Below are 22,156 nucleotides of genomic sequence, written 5' to 3' on the forward strand. Positions count from 1 at the left end.
CTGATATTCCCTGCTCCACAGCCCTCCGCCCCACAGGACAGGGGTGTAGGATCAGAGGGTGCCACCACTACGTCCCCTGGTGCACGGAGCTGCACCCCCTGCCCGCAACCCCGACCTTCCCGTCACTCCTGGCACAGTGGATGTGGTCCTTTAGAGGGGACCCCCCCGCAGCCCCATCCTGCACCGAGCCCCTGCCCACCTGGGGGTGCAGAGCCCCCTCCTCAGCCCGCAGCCACCCAGCGGGGCTGTCTGCAGCTCCCGGCTCCACTTCAAAAGGACCCCGGGCAGTGCCAGCCCTGGCAGCTGCTTCGCACAGCGCTGGGGGGGCTTGGATGAACAGCAAGGGGGGGCCATGAGCTCACTGCCCCGCCGAGGACAACGGTGACATTTGGGAGGCGAGGAGGATAGCTGATAACCTTTCCCGGAGGCACCAGGTGTGTGGGTGTGTGTCAGGATGGGGGGGGACGTCCCCCACACCCCGAGCTGCCAGCAAACAGCTCCAGGCACCCCAGCCTCCCTCGGTGCGGGAGGTGCTGCTCCAGAGGGACGCTGCCCCAAACTGCCCGCAGTCTGAGCACCCCGAGGGAGGGGACACTGCTGTCCCCAGGGCTGGCCGTGCCCACCCGAGGGGTGTGTGGCCAGGGGGGCGCAGCACCAGGTCCCACGCGCTGCTGGCTCTGCAAGCAAGCGGGCAGGGAGGGATGCGGTTTGGGCAGGAGGTGCCCAAAATCACGGCCCAGCTTCTGCAAAGCTTCCTGCTGGGAAGCCAGGCTGGGCGAGGGCTGGCTCCCACACCTCCCCTACCCTCTGCACAACAGCGTGGGGGGCGCAGCGCTGCCCGGAGGTCCCCACGTCCCCAGAAACAAGGCGAGGGAAGGGGCTCGCCCCGCGGCCTCGTGCCCAGGGGTCCCCACGCGGTCCCTGCCCCATCCCTGCCCCGCACGGGGCCGGGGGTCGGGCGGGCGGCGCAGAGCGGCACACACACGGCTCTGTGTGCTCACAGGATTTACGAGCCGGGGCAGGAGCCGCCGAGGGGTTGGGAGGGCGCCAGGGCGGCCGCGGCCCCGCAGCTGTGCCCGGAGCGCTGCCAGCCGCATTCCTGGGGCTGCGAGACAAGCGCCAGTGTGTGTGGGCGCAGGGCAAGTGCGTGGCCACCGCCGATCCTGGCCGCCCTGGGGGTCCCGCAGCCCCCCCATCGGCTCGGTCCCACCGTGCCCCCCCTGCCCTCACCTCCCTCTGGCACCCCACTGCGGGGCAAGCCGGGCAGGGCTCCGTGCTGGGTGCAACCCGGCACCAGTGCCTTTATGGGGGAGCAGGGCAGGGCTGGGGGCAGCCCCCATGCAGGGCACGTCCCCTTACCGTGTCCCTGTGGCCAGCTGTCCCTGGGGTCCCCACCGCAGAGGGGGCAGCCCCCATAGCCCCCGTCCTGGTGGCAGTGCCGGGCAGGGTGACCCAGGCGGTGGCGGGGCTGGTGGCCTGGCTGCGCCGAGTGACAGGAGCAAGTGTCAGACCTCCGGCCCTCTGCGGGGCCTGGGGACGTGGGCACGGGCACAGCCTGCACAGACAGGGCGTGGGGAAGGGCAGTGCTGCTCATCCCCACCCCTGGGAGCTGCCACAGCAGGAGGGCAACGATCCCATCCCGTCCCGTCCCATCCATCCCATCCCATCCCATCCCATCCCAACCCATCCCAACCCATCCCATCCCACCCCATCCCATCCCATCCCATCAATCCCATCCCATCCCATCCCATCCCAACCCATCCCATCCCACCCCATCCCATCCCATCCCATCCCATCAATCCCATCCCATCCCATCCCATCCCATCCCATCCCATCCCATCCCATCCCATCCCATCCCACCCCCCTGGCCATGGCCCAGCTCCACCTCCTGTGGGTGGCAGCCCCGCTGGGCAGGGCTGAGGGGTGCAGCACAGCCCCCCAGAGCTGGGACACATCCGCAGGAGCAAAGGTCCCTCTTCCCACCCCAGCTATTGTCCTTTAAGCATGTTTTCTTTTTTTTTTTTTTTTACTTTCGGTCCCTATGAACACCCTTTGAAGCCCAGCCTCGCTGCCAGGAGGTGACTCAGTGGCTCTAATGAAGGCATCGTGACAGACAGGGGGCCCAGGGGCTGGCAGGGAGCCCCTTGCCATCCCCCCCCCTGCCACCCCCAGCCCCACCAGCCAAGGCTGCTCCTCGGGTAGGGCTCGGGGCAAGGCTCAGCACCACGCACGGGCACCACACACCCCCACAGCTCCATCCTGCAGCTCCTGCTCCCTGGCCCCTTCCCAGCGGAGCGCCCGCAGCAATCAGCTCCCCGCTGCCCTGCCCCAGGCCATCCATCACCGGTTAGCTATTTCCCATCACCATTTATCCCCAGACAATCTCACTCCTCCTGGGACAACCCGAGGCTTCCAGCACCCTCCCCTCCTGCTACTGGGCAGCCCTGATAACGGGGCTGCTCTATCTTATCGTGCTCCTGGTGGTTACACATTAACGGTGCCATCCCCGGGGCTTGGCCCAGGAGAGCCGAGCTCAGCCCCGAGGCCAGCAGCGAGCATCACTGGGGGCTGTGGACCAAGGCCCAGCACGGTGGAAACAGGCAGGGAGAGCAGGCTGCAGGCACGGGCACGGTGTATGGTGAGGCTGCCAGCACGGCCCCATAGCGGATGGCTCCTGGAGGGGTTTTGGGACAGTCCCTGCCCCCTGCCCGGGGCAAAGGGCAGCTGCTATCTCCTGCCTGCAGTGGGCTGTTTGCTCTGCCGCCCATTAGGGCAGGGGCTGGGGGCGGCACGGGGGCGCTGGCCAGGCTGGGGCATCGATAGCGGGAAGGGGAAGGGGCACCCCAGATAACCCCTGCAGAAAAATGGGTTTCTAATGGGGTCCTCAGCCCGGCTCCCCCTGCTCAGCCCATCTCCAAGGGGATGGGGGAATGTGGCCCCTTCCCATCCCGCTGGGCTCCGGCTCTTCCCATGCCCCAGGCACCAAAAGTGCCTGGGAAAGGGTCTGCATGTCCCCCCAGCCCCCCCGTCGTGCCTCAATGGGGTGCCCCCGGATGACATAGGGTGACAGAGAGCCCAGATCTGAGGAAGGGGACAGAGCAGGAGCAGAGGCTGCAGGTGGCACCCTGCATGTGGGTGCTCCAGCATCATGGGGTCCCCGGGCTGTCCTGCACCCCCAGCCCCTGCACCCCGCACCCCTACTCCAGGGGGGTCTCCCCAGGGGAGGGCGACAGGGCAGGAACCGGGGTCCCCCACCCCGTGCCAGGAGCAGACAGGCTGGGGACATGCTGGACAGGGAGGCACGAAGCACCCTGGTGCGGAGCCACCCTGCGGGGGCACCCCGAGCAGCGCCGTGCGCCCACCCCGCGGTGCGAGGCAGGGCTGGCGGCGGGGAGGGAGGGAGAGCGGCCTGGCGTGGGGCCGGGGGGCCATGGCCGGGGGGGGCCAGCAGCAGGAGCAGATTGGCTGCCGGCGAGGCCTGCGGGCTCCTTTGAAAGGGCGGCGTGGGAGGCGCCTGGGGAGCAGGCAGCAGGCAGCCGGCTGGGTCCCGCTCGGCACGGCACGGCTGCGGCGATGCCACGGGCGAGCGTCCCCACGAGGATCACGGGCACGGCGCTGCAGGCGCTGCTGGCGCTGCTGGCGCTGCTGGCACCGGGCGGCGGGCAGCACTACGACTACTACGGCTGGCAGCCCGAGAGCGTGCCCCGCGGGCGCTTCTACGGCCGGGAGCCGCAGTGCGTGGACATCCCGGCCGACATGCAGCTCTGCTACGACGTGGGCTACAAGCGCATGCGGCTGCCCAACCTGCTGGAGCACGAGTCCATGGCCGAGGCCAAGCAGCAGGCCAGCAGCTGGGTGCCCCTGCTCGCCAAGCAGTGCCACACCGACACCCAGCTCTTCCTCTGCTCCCTCTTCGCCCCCGTCTGCCTCGACCGGCCCGTCTACCCCTGCCGCTCGCTCTGCGAGGTGGTGCGCGACTCCTGCGCCCCCGTCATGGAGTCCTACGGCTTCCCCTGGCCCGAGATGCTGCACTGCGCCAAGTTCCCCTCCGACCACGACCTCTGCATCGCCGTCCAGTTCGGGAACAGCCAGGCCACCCCGCCGCCAGGTAAGGGGGCAGGGCACGGCGACAGGGGATGGGGACACCACGTGGGGTGCCACCGCGGAGCCCCCATCCCTGCTCCTCTAGGAGCACAGCCCCCAGGGGGGCAGCAGCCCTGGCTGAGCACCCCTCGCTGCCTGCACAGAGCTGCCCCAGGGCAGCAGGGAGCGGTGCTGGGGGTGACCACGGGAGCTGTGTCCCTCTCCCCTCACCACATCCCATGGCAGCAGCACCAAGCACCCAGCCCCGAGCGCTGCACCTGTGCTGCCCCCTCGCACACGCAGGTTGCTGGTGGCTGTCCCCTTGGGCAGGGAAGGGACGTCACCCAAAGGCAGACAGGGTTGGGAGCAGGCACTGAGGGTTGTGGCACCCTCTGCCCCTCGCCGCTGCGCCCCAGAGCATCGGCAGGGTCACCCTACTCCCCGTCCCTCGTGGGAAGCAGGTGCTGGGACTGGGTGCCCCCGATCACCTTGGCACAGCTCCCGGGGCTCCCCCAGCGTGTCCCCAGCGAGCTGCCCCCGGTGACCGCAGCTGGTGTCACCCCGCAGTGTCCAGGATCTGCACGCAGTGCGAGATGGAGCACAAGGCGGATGGCATGATGCAGCAGATGTGCTCCAGCGACTTCGGTGAGTGCTGGGGTCCCCTTCCCCAACACCCCCTGCCCCCCACAGCCCCAGCCACCCCCAGAGCAGCCCAGGTAGGGGCTTGGCCAAAAGGCACCGCTGTCCTGGGACAGCCCCGTGGGGACCCACTGGAGCCCTTCCCTTGGACCCCGGGTATGATTTGGGGTGCCTCAGAGATAGGGCAAGTGTGGGGGACAGGCAGAACGGGGCATCAGGCAGTGATTTCCCCCAAGACCCTTCATCAGGACCCAGTCCCAGGGACTTGCTGCACCCCGTCCTGCACAGACACCTGCCCCAGACCCCAGCCGTGCCCCCAGCACCCCCCGCAGAGCCCCCAGCAGTGCCCCCCGGCTGTCCCCACGCAGTGGTGAAGATGCGCATCAAGGAGGTGACGGAGGAGAACGGGGAGCGGCGCCTGGTGGCCGCCCAGAAGAAGAAGGTGCTGAAGCTGGGCCCCCTCAAGCGCAAGGACACCAAGAAGCTGGTGCTGCACATGAGGAACGCGGGCTCCTGCCCCTGTCCCCAGCTCGACAGCCTCGGCGGCAGCTTCCTGGTGATGGGCCGCAAGGCGGGCGGCCGCCTGCTCCTCCTCGCCATCTACCCCTGGCAGAAGCACAACAAGGAGATGAAGTTCGCCGTCAAGTTCATGTTCTCCTACCCCTGCCCCCTCTACCACCCCCTGCTCTATGGGGCCGGGCAGCACTAGGGCTCTGCCCCGGGACTCCTGCACTCGCCCTGCTCCGCACCCCTGGTGGCACCCCAGGACCCCGGAGATCCCCAGCTGCATTCAAGGGAGCCTCGACCTGCACCCAGGACCCCTGCCCTCTCCTGAACGCCCAGCTCTGCACCCCCAGGACCCCTGCCCTGCCTCCCTGCTTGTTCCTTGGCTGCCCCGAGACCCCAACCCCCTGCCCAGCTCCTGATGATGTGACTCCGACCCTCAGCCTCCCCCAATCCCTCCTCCAGCCCCCCAGAGCATCCCCATCCCGTGTCCCCTCCCGCAGAGCTCGTGCCCCAGCCGTGGATCACCCCCCCCTCCCTTTTCCAGGGACCCCCCCCAGCCAAGGCAGCTCCTTGCTGCCCACAGACTGCCCCCAGCTCCCACAGCCAAGTGCCTGGAGGTGCACAGCCACTGCCTGGGCTTCCCCAGCCCTCCCATCCCACTCGGCTCAATAGGGGGGAGCCCACCTCCAACCCAGCCCCGCTGCACCCCACATCCCCCCATCCCAACCTGACCCCCCCCAGTAAATTATTCTGCCTCGGAGAAGCCTGGGTCCTGCTCCCTGTGGCTCTCGGGACCCTGGGAAGCAGGGGACGGGGCAGCCAAGGGTCCTGGCTCGATCCACAGCTCCAGGAGCTGCAGAGGGCTGGGAGCTTTGGGGTGCGCACAGGGAGGTTGCAGATGCGGGATGGGGCAGCCCCATCCCCGGGCACCCCAGGGCGTGGGTGCCAGCAGAACCCCAGGCTGGCTGCTCGGGGGGCAGCAGGGTGTCCCCGTCCTGCCCCAGCCCTGTTTACCCACCTGCCCCACGCTGGGGCACCGAACCCGGGGTGTGCTCCAGCCCCGCAGCCAGCAAGGCGCAGGGCGCAGGGGCAGGTGGGTTCTGCTCCGGCCAAGGTGGAAAAAAACAGGGGGAGAAAAACTCCACTATTGCTGGGAGGTATTTTCCACCCGAGGCTGCCGAGCGCGCTGCCGTGGGAATGAACAGCAGCAGCTATGTGAGAGCAGAACGGGGAGGGCGCAAATAAATCCCCCCTCCCGCAGCCCGCGGTTATCTGTAGCCCTCTGTGCTTTGCGTCACCGAGCTCCTCCTGCGGGGCCTTTGGGCACACATGGACACAGCCCGCGTCCTGCCAAGGGCTGGCTGCAGGAAGATGAGTAACTTCTCCCTGTGCCCCGGCCCGAGCTGGCCCTCCGCACACCAGCATCCCCCCAACACCCCCCCAGCGTGTTTTGGGCACACAGAGTTCAGCTTCTCCCCAAATTTCCCCAGGGCAGGGCTCGATAAAGGGGTCCAGGAGCCCAGAGGCTGCCCCGCACCATGGGGTACCCCGAGACCCGCGCCCCCAGAGCATCCCCCCGCCGGTGGGTGTCAGCCCGGGGGTGGGGGCACTGCCAGCCCCGGGGCCCGGCCCCCCCCGGGGAGCTGCAGCTGGCTGGCGGGGGGCCCGGCCGCGGCCGTTCCCAGCTGCACAGCAGCCAGGGTCACATTCCTGGGATAGCTGCGAGCTGCGCTGTTGGCGCAGGGAAAGGTCACCCTTGTGCGGGTGGGCGGCTGCCGGGACCACCGCCTGGGCAGGGCATGCAGCTCGCCCCCCGGCACCAGGATCAGGCCCTGGCACAGCCAAGGAGCAGCTCCACGCAGCGCCCAGCCCTGGGGAACGGGAGACACGCAGGAGAGAGGAGCCAAGGCTGCGGAGATACCAGGGAATGGGATGGTTTGTGTAGGGGCAAGGCGAGGTCTGGCTGGTGGCAAGAGCTTTATTGGGCATCCCCTATGTACACAGCCATTACCTGCAGCAGCAGCAGCAGTCACTACGCACACAGCAGCACCAACTCGGAGGGCTCTCGCCGCAGCCCAGCCCTCACTGACCCTCGGCTACAGCCAGACAGGGAGGGGGACGGGGGCTAAACCTGAAGGCAGCGAGGCCAAGGAGCACGGGAGGGATGAGCAGGGCCTCAGCCGAGCCAGGACCGAGGTCACGGCTCCTGGGAACGCAGGCAGAGCTCCGACTTGATCCCAAAAGCAGTCACCCCACCCCGCATGGTGCTCAGGAAGGGCAGGACAGAGCCTAGGGCTGCTGTGCCCCTGCCAGGAGGTGGAGGTAGGGCCAGGAGGAGGGAGGACGGCTGCTCCATCACTGAGCCAGGCCCCGGGCGAGCTCTCAGCAGGGCGCAGTCAGTGCTGGGGAGCCCCCCTGAGCAAACGGGGCTGGTGGGGGCAGCCACAGGGACCCGTGGAGCAGCAGGCACCGCCTGGGTCTGCCCCCAGCCCCATGCTGGCAGGGGGAGCAGCGAGCACAGACGTCCTCTGGCAGCGTGCTGACACCACGCAGGGAAGCGGGCTCCTGGCAGCAAGGGCAGGGGCCCAGGAGCTTGGTGAGCGCTCACTTGGTGAGCACCTGGTTGCACAGCGCGCACACGAACACCGTCTCCCTCTGAGCCTCAGGGGCTGGAAAGGAGGAAAGCGGGTGTCAGGCGCCCCCCTTCCACCACAGCACCCGCTGAGGGTTTGGGATCGCAGCCACGACCTGCTGCAGACCCCTCAAGGGAGGGGGCACACGCCGCCCGCCTCCTCCTTCCACTCACCTGTGGCTCCCATCACGGCCTTGGGGACTTTGAAGGAGCAACACCTGGAGCAGAAGCTGTTCCCACAGTTACTGCAGCTCCGCTGGGGAGAGACAGAGGTGGGGCATTAACAGCAGCACCGGGAGCTGCCCAGCAAGCTCCAGGGCCAGGGCACTGCCAGCAGCATCCCCGGCTGGAGGGGAGAGGGGGAGAGAGCCCTGCTAACAGAGAGGCAGCCCGACAACAGCAGGACAAGGTGCCCATGCATGCAAGTATGCTCTAACACCACAGGAGAGCACTGCAGCCACAGGCTCCGGGAGGTTTACAGACTGCAATTTCCTATGCTGTAACCCTGGAGGGATGCAAGCTCCGGAGACTGCCAAATCTGCATCAGGCTAACCCAGGAGAAAGGGGAGGGAGCCCTGAGTCTGGAGCTCGGGAGGCAGCAGGGAGAGAGCCATCAATACCCATCTGGAGCAGGGATGAGGAAGTGCTGGGCAGTGCTGAGATAGCAACAGCTAAACCAGGGCACGGAGCAGGCGCCTCACACGGCCGCACGTGCGGGTGAGCCTGGGGCAGCTTCCCAAGGCACAAAGGCTCCCTGGCAGCAGCCGGTATGTGACAACACCCAGCACTTAGCTGAGGTCACCCGCTGCCACGCCGGGACCGAGGGCAGCCGGAGCTGCAGCAGAAGGGCAGAGCCAAGTTGTTCCAGCCACTGTCAACAGCTCGCTGGGGCAGTGAGGAGAAGCCGAAGACTCACCCTCTTCTTCAGCACGGAGAAGGTGGCTCCGCAGCCCGTGCAGCTCCCTGGGACAGACAGGGCAGGGTCAGGCAGGGCTCTGCTCCCTCGGACCCCCCACGCCTGCTGTAAAGACCCCGCCACCCCTGCTCGTCCCAGGAGGGCTACAAACACCCCCTGGTGAGGGGGAGGCCGCTGGAGGTGCCAGCACAGCCCCAGCAGGCACCACAGCACACTGCTTCACATGGCTGTGCACTGGGAGCAGCACGGACCCCGCAGTGCGGGCCCCCAGCCTCACCAAAATTGTTGCTGGGGTAGCGCTTGCGCAGGCGCTCGGTCAGGCGCGACACCTTGCTGCGGATCACGTCGTTTTTGCTCATGAAGCCGTTGTCCGGGAGGCTGAGGTCGAAGTCTGCTGAGCACTGAGAGCCCTCGTCGTCCTCCTGCGCAGAGCAGGGGGCGGTGGGGGCTGCGGGACAGCCTGCCCCCAGGGACGGGCAGGAAAGCGGGGAGCTCCCCGGCATGGCCACAAGGCACCGCCAAACCAAACCAAACCCAGCGCAGGCAGCCAGGAGCTGACGCCCCCTGCACAGCCCAGCAAGGCGCTACTCACCAGGACCAGCAGCTGGTTCTCCTTCCCCGCAGCATGGGACAAAAGGACAGGCAGTACAGGTGGAGCCAGGCTGCAGAGGTGCCCAGCCCCGCTCCTGCCCTCCCCAGCACCGACCCTGCTCCCCCCCAGCAGCCCCAGCTCCTCTCAGCCACCCTATAGGGCCAACCCGCTCCCCGCCAGGCCCAAACCTCGATAGCATCCTTGAACTCTTCATCGGGCTCTGCCTCCTCCGCTTCCTCCACGCTGCCAGGGGTAAGGTCCTGCAAGAGATTCAGAGTCCTGCCCACCCCATCCCTGCCCACAGCAGGACCCCCGCCTCCAAGAGCCCCCCAGCAGCCCCATAGGGCGAGTCCCCAGGTGGGGTGAGGCTCTGAACACGCGGTGGGATTGAGCCAAGACCCCAGCAGCGCAGGGCAGCCCCTCGGTAGCTCGGGACGTGCCCTGAGGCCAGGCACACCAAAGCTGCCCGTGGGCAGAGGGACAGAGGCACAGCCAGCTCCGGTGGCCCCACAGCTCCCACCCCACTCACCCCAGCCCTGCCACCCCTCACCTCCGTGCTGGTGGGTGTGGGGGTCCGGTCCGGGGGGGTGGCAGCAGGCAGGGGCTCGGCAGGCTCCGGGGCGCTCTCGAGGGGTTTGGTGCCCAGACACTGCTCGATGGAGGCCTTGAGCTCCTTCATCACTGGTGAGAGGGGACCAGGGCTGGAGCCAGGGGCATTCCCCAGTCCCCTGCCCCTCCGCCCAGCAGCTGTCAGAGCCTCGCAGGAGGGCTGTGAGCACACAGGAGCCTTCCCTGCCGTGCCCTGAGCCCCCCTCTGCCCACACACCCGTCGGGAGCCGCTGGGCTGGGGACAGGTCCTATGGAGAGCTCCACACAGGGGCACTGGGAGAGGAGGAGGGCAGGGAGCCCAGCCTCAGGGGGCCTCTCCCCAGCCCCCCCCACGCAGACCGCCTCCAGGGAGGGCTCTCACCTTGGTAGAACTGGGGGTTGCCCAGGAAGAGGGTGCTGTTGAGGATGGCCATGACCCAGCAGAGCGGCAGCAGGTAGAGGATGCAGACAGAGCCCAGCAGCGCCCCATAGAACCTGGGGAGGCGCAGCAGGACGCATCGGACGAGGCAGATCAGTGCCCCCAAAGCACAAACCCCCCCTTTCCTCTGCCCACCCTCCCCAAGCACATCAATCACAGCCCCTCGGACCCCCCCCCATCTCCACCCGGGGGTGCCCACCGCGGCCCCACTCACTGGGAAGACACAGCGGGGTTCTCCCAGTGCAGCACCCGGTACGCCGCCTCGCAGCTGCAGCACAGCGCGCTCAGGAAGCCCTCCAGCTGGATCAGGCTGCAACGAGACCCCCGGCTCACGGACCCCCCCCGGACACACACCCAGCCGGGCTGCCGGGTGCCCCTATAACCCCCCAGGGGGGCGATGCCCGGTGGCAGGGGACATCGTGGGGACACTCACAAGCCCTTGACCTGGGCGAGGGCCTCCTGGCGGGACAGGCGCACGCTGCGCAGCTCCTCCCTGCGCACGCTGTGCCTCCTGCTGCGAGCCAGCTCCCGCTGCGCCGGCCGGGCACGGCACGTCTCCTGCAGGTAGCCCAGCAGGGCGGGCAGCAGCACCAGCACGGCCAGCACCGAGTACCAGGCGGCTGTGGGGCACCCCGTTACACCCCGTTACGCCCCGTTACAGACACCGGGACCAGCACGGGGAGCACCGGGGAGCACCGGGGACCCCAACCCGCACCCACCTCGGTCCAAGGTGAGCAGCAGGAGGTTGATGCCGAGGCAGGCCAGCAGGGAGCACAGCGGCCGCTGCCACCTGCAGGGGGGGGGACAAGGCGCAGCCAGGGGCGGGCAGCACCGGCAGGCACCGGCAGCCCCCGGCCCGCCCCGCACCTACCGGAGCAGGCAGCGCACGGCCTGGGCGGCGTCCCGCAGCGGCTCCAGGTACAGCTCCAGCCGCCGGTAGCTGCGCACCAGCCCCAGCAGGTCGAAGGCGGCCGCTTTGCCGGGGGGCGGCTCCGGGGCAGGGGGCTCGGCCCCGCCCGGCACCGCCTCGGCACCGCCGCCGCCGCCCCCCCCCGCTGCCGCTGCCGCTGCCTCCTGCATGGCGGGAGCCTTCCCGGAGCGCGCCCCGCTGCGGAGTGACGTCACGCGCGCGGCGCCAATCGGAGAGCGAGGACGGGGAGGAGGGGGCGGGGCGAAGCGCGGAGTCCCCGCCCCCGTGAGGGCAAGGGGAAGGGCGGAAGTGGCGGCGCGCGGCCACCGCCCCGCTCCCGGTACCCGCCCCGCTCCCGGTGCCCCGCTCCCTGCTCCCCGCTGCCCCCCTCCCGGTGCCCCCCCGCCCTCAGTGAAGGCCCAGACACGCAGGCAGCGCCGACAAAGCCTTTATTGGGGAGCCGAGCCCGGGGGCTGCGGGGGGGACACGGGGGGTACGCGGGGACCGGGCGCGGGGGGCACCGTGCGGGGACCGGCCCGGGCACGGGGCTGCGGGGCCCCCCCCGGCAGCGGAGGAGGCGTCGGGCACGGCCCCGCGGCGCAGGGGGCGCGTCCCCAGCAGGCGGGGGCGCGGCCGTGCTCCCCCGACGCCCCCCGGCTCCGTCGGGGCTGCTCCTGGCCCCGCCGCCGGTGTCCGCCCGGTGGGTCCCGGTGGGTCCCGGTGGGTCCCGGTGGGTCGGGGTCGCCGCTCCCCGCGGGGCAGAGCCGGAACCGGGGAGCTGCGCACAAAAGCCCCGTTGGCCCCGGGGGCAGCCGGCTCCAGCCCCGAGGGCAGAGGCATTCAGCCCCCCGCCCTGCCCTGCCCTGCCCTGCCCTGCCCGGGGGGCGGCAGCCGCTGGAGGCTTTGGCGGCGCCGGAGGCTTCGGTGCCCGGCCGCTGAGCGGGGCAGGGCGGAGGCACGGCCGGGGGGAGCTGTGCCAAGCATCCGGAGCGGGCCGCGGGTGTCTGCGGGGCGGGGAGGGGCTGCGCCCCGCGCAGTTGCAGGAAGAAAGCAGACGTGTTCAGGCTGGGCAGGAGGAGGGGCCCGGGCTGGGGAAGCCAAAATCTCAGCCTCCATTAGAGAACAACAACACAAGCGCTGGGCACGGCACGAGGGGCTGCCGGCGGGCTGGGGGGGCTGTGCCCACCCCTGCCCCTCGCTCGGCTCCTCCAGGCCGGGCTCCCTCTCCCCCTGGGGGCAGCGTTGGCACCCACCTGAGCACGGGGCGTCTGCGGGGCCTAGGGCGGGGGAGTTGGGCAGGGCCCCGCGGGGCTCCCAGAAATCAGGGTCCCGCTTGAGGGCATCCCGTTCGGGTCCTTCGACTCGCCTACGTCCGTCCATCATCTTTCTGTCCAGGGGTGCGAAAGGGGCCCGAGCAGCAGGCGGGTGTCCACGCTGTCCCGGCGGGACGCGGGGCAAGCCGTGCTCGGGGGAGGCCTCTGTCTGTCTGTCTGTCTGTCCACCCATCCGTGCGGGAGTCTCCGGAGGAAGCGCGGTGCAGTCAGCCAGGAGGGGCCAGGCGGCGGGGTCACGGTGTCCTGAAGGGGGGCTGCGGTCCGTCCACGCGCGGGGAGGAGGGGAGCCGAGCGCCGCGGGGTCTCAGATGATGTCGCGTTGGTCCCGGCAGCGCCGTGACAGGCAGTAGAGCCCGGAGAAGAGGTACAGGCAGGCGGTGACGGCCCCGCAGACGGAGGCGCTCAGGTAGGCGCCGTACAGGCACTGCTGGCTGTAGCCCGGCAGGTTGCAGTAGCTCTTGCGCCCGGCCTTGTAGCCCATGATGCCGGTGGCGGCCGCGTAGAGCCCCACGGCCAGCGCCAGGTCGTGCAGCAGGTTGGTGAGCAGCCAGCGGGAGCCCAGCCAGGGCACCAGCGCCCAGCGCCCCAGCAGGCTGAGGCCGAAGAGGGCCAGGGTGAGGAGCCAGACGAGGACGGCGGCGAAGAGGGCGAAGTGGGCCGCCCCCTCGTACTTGTGGGCCGCCACGGTGACCCAGAAGGCGGCGCCCATCACCAGCTGCCCCAGGCGCAGCAGCCCCAGGGGGCTCCGCAGGTAGGCGCGGTGCAGGCTGAGCGAGCCGCGGGCCGGCGGCCCCGGGGGCGGCGGGGCGGCGGGGGGAGCGGTGCGGGCCATGGCGGGGCCCTGCCTCGCTGCGGAGCGGCTCGGGCGGGACTCAGCGCCCCGGCAGCGATTCGGGCCGCCGGCCGCTGCCAAACATCTGGCGCGTAGCGGTCCCCCCGCGCGGGGCCTCTCTCCTCCTCCCCCGCCCCGCCTTCCGACGGCCCACCGGACGCCCGGGGGCCTGCCGCTGCCCGCCGCCGCCGGGCGGGGTTCGGCCGAGCCCCTCCCGGCCCCTCCCGTCCCCTCCCCTCCGGGCACGGCCCGTTCCCTCCCTCCGGCCCCCCCCCCCGGGCCCGTCCCCTCCGTGCCCGTCACGCTTCCTCCCTCCGGGCCCGTCCTATCCCCTCCCCGCCCCTCCAGCCCCGTCCCGTCCCGTCCCCTCCGGTCCCCTCCCTCCCGTCCCATCCCGTCTCATCACGCCCCCTCCCTCCTGTCCCCTCCGGTCCCGTCCCATCCCAACCCATCCCGTCCCGTCCCGTCCTGTCCCTCCCGTCCCGTCCCCTCCACCCGGCCCCGTCCCATCCCCTCCAGCCCCGCCCCGTCCCGTCCCGTCTCCCCGGTCCCGGCGCGGGGCCGCGGGGCGCTGGCGGGACCCCGCGCGCCGGGGTCCCCCCGGTGACGTCACGCGGGATTCCCCCTCGGAGTGACGCGGGCGGGCACCGCCCAGGGGCGTGGCCGCGCCCCCCGGGGGCTCCCCGCCTCCCTCGCCTCGCTGACGTCACGGGCGCCACGTAGCCCACCCCTCCGGGAGGCGGTGCGGCCACGCCCCCTCCGGGCGCCGATTGGTCGGGGCGGCGAGCGGCGGCCGCGGATTGGCGGAGCGGCGCGGGGCGGGGCGGGGCCCGGCGGGTGAATGGAAGGGGCGCGCGGCGCGGACCCCGCGGCGGGGAGCGGAGCGCAGCGGGACCGGGCGCGGCGGCGGCGGCGGCGGCGGGGCGGGGGCAGGGGCGGCCGCCGCCAGGTCTGGGCGCGGGGCCGGCGGGCACGGGGCGGCGGGGGGAAAGTGGGGCACGGCGGGGCGGGACGGGGCGGGGCGGCGGGCACCGGGCACCGCTCCGAGCCGGGCCCTCCGCGGCCCCGCACGGTACCGGGGGGGGGCCGGTGCCCGGTGCCCGGTAGTGCTGGGCGGGCCGCGATCCGCGCCGCCTGCCGGTGGCGGGCCGGGGCCTGCCCTCGCCTCACGCCGCCTCTCTCCGGTGCCCGCAGCGGCCGGGGCCATGGGCACGCCGGCCTCGGTGGTGAGCGACCCCCCGGGCCCGGCGGCGCCCGCAGCCCGCGGCCGCAAGCGGGCCTCGGGCAACATCTTCCAGGGCGTGGGGCTGCCCCAGCTGCGGAGCCTGTTCCGGAGCGGCGGCGCCGAGCGGCCCGAGGAGCGCGCCCGCCTGGTGTGGCGGTACGGCGGCCAGCGGCGGATGGCGCGGGCCCTGCGGCGGCTCCGGCGGCGGCGGCGAGCGGCCGAGCACGGGCTCGGGACGGCGGCGCTGCGGCGCTTCGGCCGCCTGCGGTAGGTGCGGGATGGGCCGGGCCGGCGGGGGGACCGGGGCCGGGCCGAGCAGCCCTCACCCGCCGCTTCCCCGCAGGATCACCGAGAAGGAGCCGGAGCCCGGCGGCGGCGGGGCTGAGGCGGCCCCGGGATCCCCGGAGCAGCGCTGAGCGGCCGGGCGGCACGGGAACCGGCCCCGGGGGGCTGCGGGACGGCGGCGCTGGCCAGGCTCGCCCCGGACGCTGAGTGCAGGGGACACGAGGGCAATAAAAGGGGGCGGAGGCGGCTGCGACCTGGATCCTGGATCCCGGCTGCTGCGCTGGACTCAGCTCCACGGGACGCCCCCCAGCCGCTGAGACAAGGAGGAGGCCAGGCGAACGGCAGCTCTGTTATTCAGCCGGTTGCATGGTTTAAATACATTACATACATTTCTACAGTGCATTAGAACAATACAGGTGGGGGCGGTCGGAGACGCAGCCAGGCCTGGCTGGGGAGCTGGGGTCTGGCTTCCGCTCCCCTGTGCTCGCAGCATCCTCAGCACAGCCGGGGCCGAGCCCCCCCCCCCGCTCACAGGAGACAGGTGAGCTGCCTTCCCCTCCCAGCCCCCCCAGCAGAGCCCCAGCCAGCCTTCGTTTCCCTCCCACCCCCCCGAGGATGGGCAAACAGGGCAGCGAGACCCACCCCCAGCTCTCCTCAGCGACAGGGAAAGCCACAGCTCAAGGCAAGCAGACGCAGGCAGCAGCCCCGGTACCGTTTTATACAACACAGCTCAGCAGCTTCTGGGGAGAGGGGATGCTCGCCGCCTCGCCCACCCACATCAGGCCCACCAGATTGTCAGCACAGGGACAGCCAGGAGCCTGCACTGGTCCCCAGTGCTCCCAGTACCCTAATTCTTGTGTGGCTCCCACCCCATAGCAGGAAGAGCCCCTCCAGCTGTCCCCTGTCCCCAGCAGCCCCCCCATCCCTCTAGGGGGTCACTAGGTACAGCAAGGCTGGAGCCGTGCTGGCTGGCCCGAAACTGGCTGCACAGCAGCCAGGGAGTTGTGCTGGGAGCAGGGGCAAAAGCCAAGCAACAACAGCTGTGGGGACCTGGTGGGATGGATGGATTGGGGTGAGGGCGAGGCTGCTGCACCCCTACTTGGGTTGGGCTAGGCTCCAGCACCCCCCAGAGCCGCCTGCTCTTCAGCAGGACGAGCCAGCACCTCTTTCCACTTAGTGTCAGACCGTACCCAAGCCTGCCCCGGGGAGCAGGCAAGAGCAGGATCCTCCTTACATCCCCTCCTCGAGCCCCCAGCCAGAGAACAGCCGTTCATGATGGTCCCCGCTGCACCGACAGGCAGCGGGAACTCCCCCTGAGGAAAGCAGCTTGCACGGGGTTGGGGCAGAAGAGAGAAAGTGAGGAGGAGAAAAGAGCACGCCTTTGAGGAAGGGGAGGGCAGTACAACCCACTCCAGGCCTTCCCAGCCCCGGAGCCAGCGGCAGGCACAGCGGGGAAGAGGAAGGCCGGCAGCTGGTGCAAAGGGCTGGACGGATCCCGGCCTGAGCAGGCGTGCTGAGAACCGCATGCAGGCCAGGGAAAGGAGGCACGGGCAGGATCCCAGGCACGCTGCAGCTCGCAGCCACCTCCCGCACCTCCCCCTGAGCTCCTCCCCAGGCAGGGCTGTACGCACACCACGCAGCTCCAAGGGAGCCGGAGAGGGACCGTGCCCAACCCGCCCGGCTCCTCCGCTCCAGCCGCGGGTTCCTCCAGCCACAGCTGCTCGCTCGACCCAGAACATCAAATCCCAGCCACAGGAGCGGCCCAGCTCCTCTCGCAGTGCCAGTCCGAGGCAGCTGAGCCCTGCCCGCGGCTCCCACGGCTACCACCACGAGAAGAAAGGCTTCCTGCTCTGGAAGCTCTGCGTGTAGGACTCGCTGGAGGCGCGCTGGTGGGAACGCGCCGTTTCCACGATCACGGGTGGCATCTGCACCAGGTGCAGGGGGCTCTTCCCGTCCTTCAGCGCCTGAGTCAGGTTCAGGATCTGCACAGCACAACGGAGCAAAGCCTGAGCTGCCCCACCAGGGAACAGAGCTGGCGCTCCAGCACCCCCAGACAGACAGACAGATGGGGTGAGGCTCTGGAGCCTCACCGATTTGCCTTACCTGGCCTCTCATGACAGCAATCTGCTTGTGAAACTGCCCCCTGTCAAAGCCAGGGTCCTTCTGCAAGAGAGAGAGCCAAGAACATGGTAGTATCCACCCGCTGTCCCACACTACCCAAGAGAGAACTATTTCCCAAGCAAGCTTCTCCCCTCTTGTCCCATAGGTTTCCTGCTTCTCCCCAAAACTTTATCTTCAGCTCCTGGCACTGGGATAACCCTGCTATGCTTTGGCCCAGAAATGGTGTGAGGAGCTCAAACACCTTTCTGTCCACCACTGTCTTGACAGAGAACCCCCAGCACCACCCCTGCTTCTCTTCCTCCCAAGCCACCCTCAGCCCCTCCCCAGCTCACCTTGAAGAGCTCATACAGATCTTCCTCCAGGTCTTTGACAAAGTTGGGATCTGAGATCTTGGGGAGAATCAGGTCCTTGATCTCCTGCGAAAAAGGGATTTTGGCCTGGGGCAACCATGCCCAGTAGAAGGGATCTGTGGGAGGAAGCACAAGACATCAGGGTCAGGGAAGGTGTGAGGTGACCTCGGGTACAGAACCACCTGCATCTGGGACATGAGGTCCGGCACCCTCTTCCTACAGCCCCCCCGAGGCAGGGGGGTCTGTGGCCCCAGAAGGGTTGCAGAGGGGCAGCCCAGCCACTGCCTCTTCCAGCCCCCGAGGAAGATGCCCCCAGGACAGACAGCGATTGCTGTACGGCTGGGCAGGGTGCCCCAGCACAGCCTGAGGGACTCACACGCTCTCCAGGAGTCCGGGTGCTTCAGAGGGAAGGCCAAGCCATTGTCTATAGCAGCCAGCTTGATGATGGGCTCCTTCACCACCACCCAGTCGCTGTCCTGGAAAGCAGCAGAGCACCAGTTTCAGGGCAGGCCACCCAGCAGGAGTGGCCCATCTCCCACTGCCTGTGGCACCACTGCCAGGGGCTTTGCCCTGCCTACCAGGGGCTCAGCAGCCTTTCAGCAGTAACACAGCCCCTCGCCCACCAGGGAGCGGTGTGGACAAATGCTGGGGCACCTCTGGGCTGGGTGAAAACAAAGCTACCCCCTCAGACCCCCCCTGAGGACACACAAGTCCAACAACACACAGCACGACCAGTTTCCCCCACGGAGCCCAGGTGCCTCCTCCAAGTCCCGCCAGGCCACAGCCCGCCGCCGCAGAGAGCAACAAGCAGCCAAAATCAGGCCCCGGCACGCCTGGAATCCCAAACCAGCAGGGAAATCCCCTCCCCGTCTGCCAGCTGGGGGAGCAGGCAGCCCCACAGACCCCTGCCCAGGAGGAGCTGCTCACCCGCACGCCCGCGCTGTCCAGGGGACAGTCGTACTTGATGAGCCAGTTGTCGTTGCCCCGGTCTGCAGGGAGAGAAAAACAGCTGTGGGGGCCTGCCCCTGCCAGATAACTCCTCCTCTCACCCCGAGGCAAGGCAGGTTTATGCAGACTTCAAGGCCCAGCCTCTGCCCCAGAGTCCTTGAGCTTGCAGCAGGCCTGGGAAGCCACATCAACCCCCACACAACCTGCCCTGGATACTAGAGAGCCACTGAGCCCCAGCTCTCAAGGGAAAGAGAGGGAGAGCTCAGCTTGTGAGCCCTGGAGTGCACCTCAAACCCATTCCAGCCTGGAACGGGCTTGGATACAGGTAGGATACAGCAGCACTGGGTGTCCCCAGATCCTTGCAGCTGGCAAACATTCACCCCAGCACCTGGGCAGGTCCCAGCTGGCTCCAGACCTCCTGGAACAGGACGGCCGTGGTGGTGCGTAGCCACAGAAGCCACACTCCATCCAGAGGCAAAGCCATCCGGCAGCAGGCAGGCAGTGCTGCCAGGAGCTCTGGGCACCAGGAGGAGATGCCGAGCCCCTGCCTGGGCTTGTGCAGGCAGGAGCAGGCGGCTGGCCCTACCCGTGTTCCTGATGATGTAGTCCAGCACCACCAGCCGCTCGAACTGCAGCAGCAGCTGCCGGTTGGTGTTCTCGGGGAGCGGCTCGGCCTCAAAGCGTCGCAGCCAGTAGTCGGCGTCCTTGTAGCCTTCCACGAAGAGCTGGAAGGAGCCCACCTGAGGCGAGGAGAGGCCGCGTTACGGAGGGGTGCGGAGGCTGGGGGGGCGGCCACAGGCGCGTGCAGGACCCGGGAGCCCTACCTTGGGCGGCAGCCCGATGCGGTTGAAGCGCTGCCCCACTTTGGGCACCTTCTCCAGGGCCAGCCTCTTTCCTCGGGACTTCACCCTGTCGATGGCACTGTAGTTAAAGGTCTCGCTGGCCAGATACACCACCTGGGGGGACAGGAGCACAGGGGTCAGCAGGGACAGCTGGCAGTTGTCACAGGCTCGTTGACGAAACAGGACACAGCATTTTGCAGGCTCTGCCCTGCACGAGGCTCCCCGTGGCTTGAGCAGGAGCAGCCCTGGTCCAGAGCTCAGCAGGGCCACGCGACAGGGCACAAGCAGAGCTGGGCAGCCAGGTGAAAGCCTCCCCAGGACGAGGTGCCAGCAGCCATCCCCTCACCTTCGTGCGAGGAACGATGTTGAGCTCCAGCTTCTGGTCCACCAGGCTGGCGCCCGCCTCCGACAGGTAGCCCTGGTTCAGGACGAGGCAGTCTCTCCCGAAGCAGCACGGGCAGCACAGCTTCTGCAGCCACTTGGTCCACTTGGGGTTCAGCTGCCCATACGGCTCCTCGTTCTTGGGCTTGAAGACGCCAATGATTTTCTGCGAGCAGAAAAGAGCTGACGCTCAGGGCTTGGCAGGGCCAGGGCACTCGCCCCGAGCCAGCGTGCGGCAGGGCCAGGCTGTGCCCTAACAGCACAGCTCAGCCAAGCCCACGCTCCCGCAGCGCCCGGCCCTGCCGTGCCCTTCCCGTCACCACCCCCACGGCCAGGAGATTCCTCCCGGGGTGGGAGAGAGCCTGGGGCCTGCTGCAGCCCCCAATAAAAGACACCTCCCCTGAGAGCAACTGGGGACAAAACACCCCAGGGTGCTGTGGGCAGTGCCCAAAGGTCTTGCAACCCTCTCACCCCGCTCCTTGTCCCACAGGAGAGTGCTGATGATGCTGTCCCCTGGTAAACATTCCACCATCCAAAGGTCACTGGGATGGGGCCAGGGGGGAGCTGCTGCTCACTGCCTCCATGCAGGGGAGTGGAGGGGGATAGGGCTCCCTGGCTCCAAAACCCATTGAATGGAGCCGATCCCAAACTGGCTGGAGAAAATGGAGCTAAAATAGAAAGCAAGCTGGAGGACCTTAGCGAAAAACAAAGTTTTGTAACGCAGGGCCCACCAGAGGGGCTTGCTCTGTATGTAAGAGGTCACAGGAGGTCCCAAACAGGTACCCCCACTGCTGCGAGGGGCTCGGAGGCCCCATGCTAGGCACCGTGCTGTCACCAAGCCAGCTTTGCCAAGCCACACAGCTGAGACAAGGGCTCAGGGCAGAAGCGAGGCCGCCTGCCCCTGGGCCGGGCACCCCAGGGGTCTGCACAGCAGCCCGGGCTCACAGCCCCCTCAGGATGACTCAGCAGCACAGGAGCAGCTCTCCGCCCCAAGGGCGGCCAGCCCCGGACACAGTGGGTGGCACTTCCCCTAGCCCAGCTCCTGCCACGGCATGGAAGCGTGACACGTGTGTCCCAACACCCCGGTGGGGCAATCCCACTGTGTCAGGGCCAGAGGCCAGCCCAGGGGAGGTGGGAGCTAGACTGTGTGTCCTGGGAGGGAGGCCTGAGGGAAGGGAGCAGGTCAGCTGTCCCACGGCCACACAGAGAACCCCTTCTGAGCTGGCAGAGCCCGAGGGGACAGACAGCCAGTCCCCTTATCAGCCCCACAGAGTCTGCCAACGTGTCCTTGGGTTTGAGCCTGCCGGGAGCTCTGGCAGCGTGGAGCACGGCGCCGTGCGGAGGGGTACAGTGGAGCGATGCCAGTCCTGGAGCAGGGAGTGGAGCCTGAGAGCACGGCGCCTGGGGAGCAGCGCTGGCAGCAGCTCGCTCTGAGAACCACACAGCACAGACAGGGCACAGGGAGCAGGGCCAGCACGAAGGCACGGCCCCTGCGGCTGAGGGAGGCAGATAAAGGCACAGCTCAGGTCCCTGGCTGCCCCCAGGGAGGGGAGCACAAGGGAAGGGGTTTCCCTGGGTGCCCTCACCGTGCTCCCTGCCAGGCAGCAGGGAGATTTGGGTGACCCTGTGCAGCGAGCCCCAGCAACCAGCCCCACACCCTGCCCGCTCTGGCAGGGCACCCGGGGGACCTGCTGGGTGGCACGGCCAGGGCAGCATGGACCGCGGCTCCTCACACACGTCCCCCAGCAGCCCCCCGAGCTCCGGCCTCACAGCCAGGCCTCTCCGGGGGCCGATAAACGGGGCCGTGAGGGGCAGATCCCGGGGAGCAGCGGGGAGGAGCCGGGCGGGTCACAAGACGACGGGCCCCGTGCTTATCCCGTGCCCGCGGGCCCGGCCGGCTCCCCCCGCTCCCTCTGCTCCCCCCCGCTCCCCGCTCACCCCCTGCGGGTCCTTGACGAAGTAGCTGCCGCTGGAGCCCTGCGAGATGCGCTGCGGGTAGATGCCGCGCTCGCTGGCCAGCTCCGCCCGCCGCACCACCTCGGCGAACTCGGGGTCCTCGGGGAACTCGTTCCGCTCCCGCTGCGCCGCCAGCGCCGCCTGGGCCTGGGCCTGCGCCGCCTGGGCCTGCGCCTGGGCCTGGGCCTGCGCCACCGCCGCCGCCGCCGCCGGGCCCCGGGCGCCGCGCTCCAGCAGCGGCTGCCGCTCGCGGTCGCGGCCTCCGGGGGAAGCGGGCGGGGAGGGCGGCGGCGGCGGCGGCGGCGGGGCGCGCACGGCCCCTCCCGGGAGGCCGTAGTCGGGGCCCTGCGCCCGCTGCGGGGACACGAGCGGGCTGGTCTCGTCCATCCCGGCCCGGCACCCGCCGCAGCGCTTCCGGCCCGTCACGGCGCCATGGCGTCACCGCCCCGCCCCGCTCCAAGATGGCGGCGGCCGGCCCCCAGCCGCGCAAGGGGAGGCCAATGAGAGGCCGCGTTGCTAGGCGTTGCCATGGGGACGGCCAATGGGGAGCGCGGATGGACGCGGGGCGGCGGGGCG

The 22,156-nt window shown here is 69.5% G+C and overlaps 5 protein-coding genes across 5 annotated transcripts; 2 read left to right on the plus strand and 3 right to left on the minus strand.

The window, feature by feature from the left end:
- The first annotated feature begins 3,529 nt into the window (after positions 1 to 3,529).
- SFRP5 (secreted frizzled related protein 5) lies at positions 3,530 to 6,460 on the plus strand. The gene is made up of 3 exons (XM_032191629.1): positions 3,530 to 4,108; positions 4,651 to 4,728; positions 5,091 to 6,460. Exons 1-3 carry the CDS (start codon positions 3,574 to 3,576, stop codon positions 5,429 to 5,431), a joined length of 954 nt encoding a protein of 317 aa, XP_032047520.1. The 5' UTR covers positions 3,530 to 3,573; the 3' UTR covers positions 5,432 to 6,460.
- Positions 6,461 to 7,193: 733 nt separating this feature from the next.
- ZFYVE27 (zinc finger FYVE-type containing 27) lies at positions 7,194 to 11,476 on the minus strand. The gene is made up of 12 exons (XM_032191213.1): positions 11,268 to 11,476; positions 11,116 to 11,186; positions 10,830 to 11,016; positions 10,611 to 10,706; positions 10,340 to 10,452; positions 9,920 to 10,050; positions 9,558 to 9,629; positions 9,370 to 9,390; positions 9,055 to 9,199; positions 8,778 to 8,824; positions 8,036 to 8,117; positions 7,194 to 7,898 (listed from the first exon to the last, which is right to left on the minus strand). The coding sequence occupies exons 1-12, from the start codon at positions 11,474 to 11,476 to the stop codon at positions 7,834 to 7,836; spliced, it is 1,239 nt and encodes a 412-aa protein (XP_032047104.1). The 3' UTR covers positions 7,194 to 7,833.
- Positions 11,477 to 11,855: 379 nt separating this feature from the next.
- Positions 11,856 to 13,531, minus strand: MARVELD1 (MARVEL domain containing 1). The gene has a single exon (XM_032191422.1). It carries the CDS (start codon positions 13,470 to 13,472, stop codon positions 12,945 to 12,947), a length of 528 nt encoding a protein of 175 aa, XP_032047313.1. The 5' UTR covers positions 13,473 to 13,531; the 3' UTR covers positions 11,856 to 12,944.
- A 1,146-nt stretch (positions 13,532 to 14,677) lies between these two features.
- On the plus strand, positions 14,678 to 15,382 carry AVPI1 (arginine vasopressin induced 1). The gene is made up of 2 exons (XM_032191558.1): positions 14,678 to 14,964; positions 15,041 to 15,382. Exons 1-2 carry the CDS (start codon positions 14,678 to 14,680, stop codon positions 15,111 to 15,113), a joined length of 360 nt encoding a protein of 119 aa, XP_032047449.1. The 3' UTR covers positions 15,114 to 15,382.
- A 214-nt stretch (positions 15,383 to 15,596) lies between these two features.
- On the minus strand, positions 15,597 to 21,986 carry PI4K2A (phosphatidylinositol 4-kinase type 2 alpha). Its single transcript, XM_032191705.1, has 9 exons — positions 21,563 to 21,986; positions 19,590 to 19,790; positions 19,226 to 19,357; positions 18,988 to 19,141; positions 18,381 to 18,442; positions 17,830 to 17,929; positions 17,436 to 17,569; positions 17,086 to 17,145; positions 15,597 to 16,964 (listed from the first exon to the last, which is right to left on the minus strand). The coding sequence occupies exons 1-9, from the start codon at positions 21,965 to 21,967 to the stop codon at positions 16,803 to 16,805; spliced, it is 1,410 nt and encodes a 469-aa protein (XP_032047596.1). The 5' UTR covers positions 21,968 to 21,986; the 3' UTR covers positions 15,597 to 16,802.
- Positions 21,987 to 22,156: the final 170 nt, after the last annotated feature.

The sequence above is a fragment of the Aythya fuligula genome, chromosome 7, assembly GCF_009819795.1.
Source record: "Aythya fuligula isolate bAytFul2 chromosome 7, bAytFul2.pri, whole genome shotgun sequence".
Lineage (NCBI taxonomy): Eukaryota > Metazoa > Chordata > Aves > Anseriformes > Anatidae > Aythya > Aythya fuligula.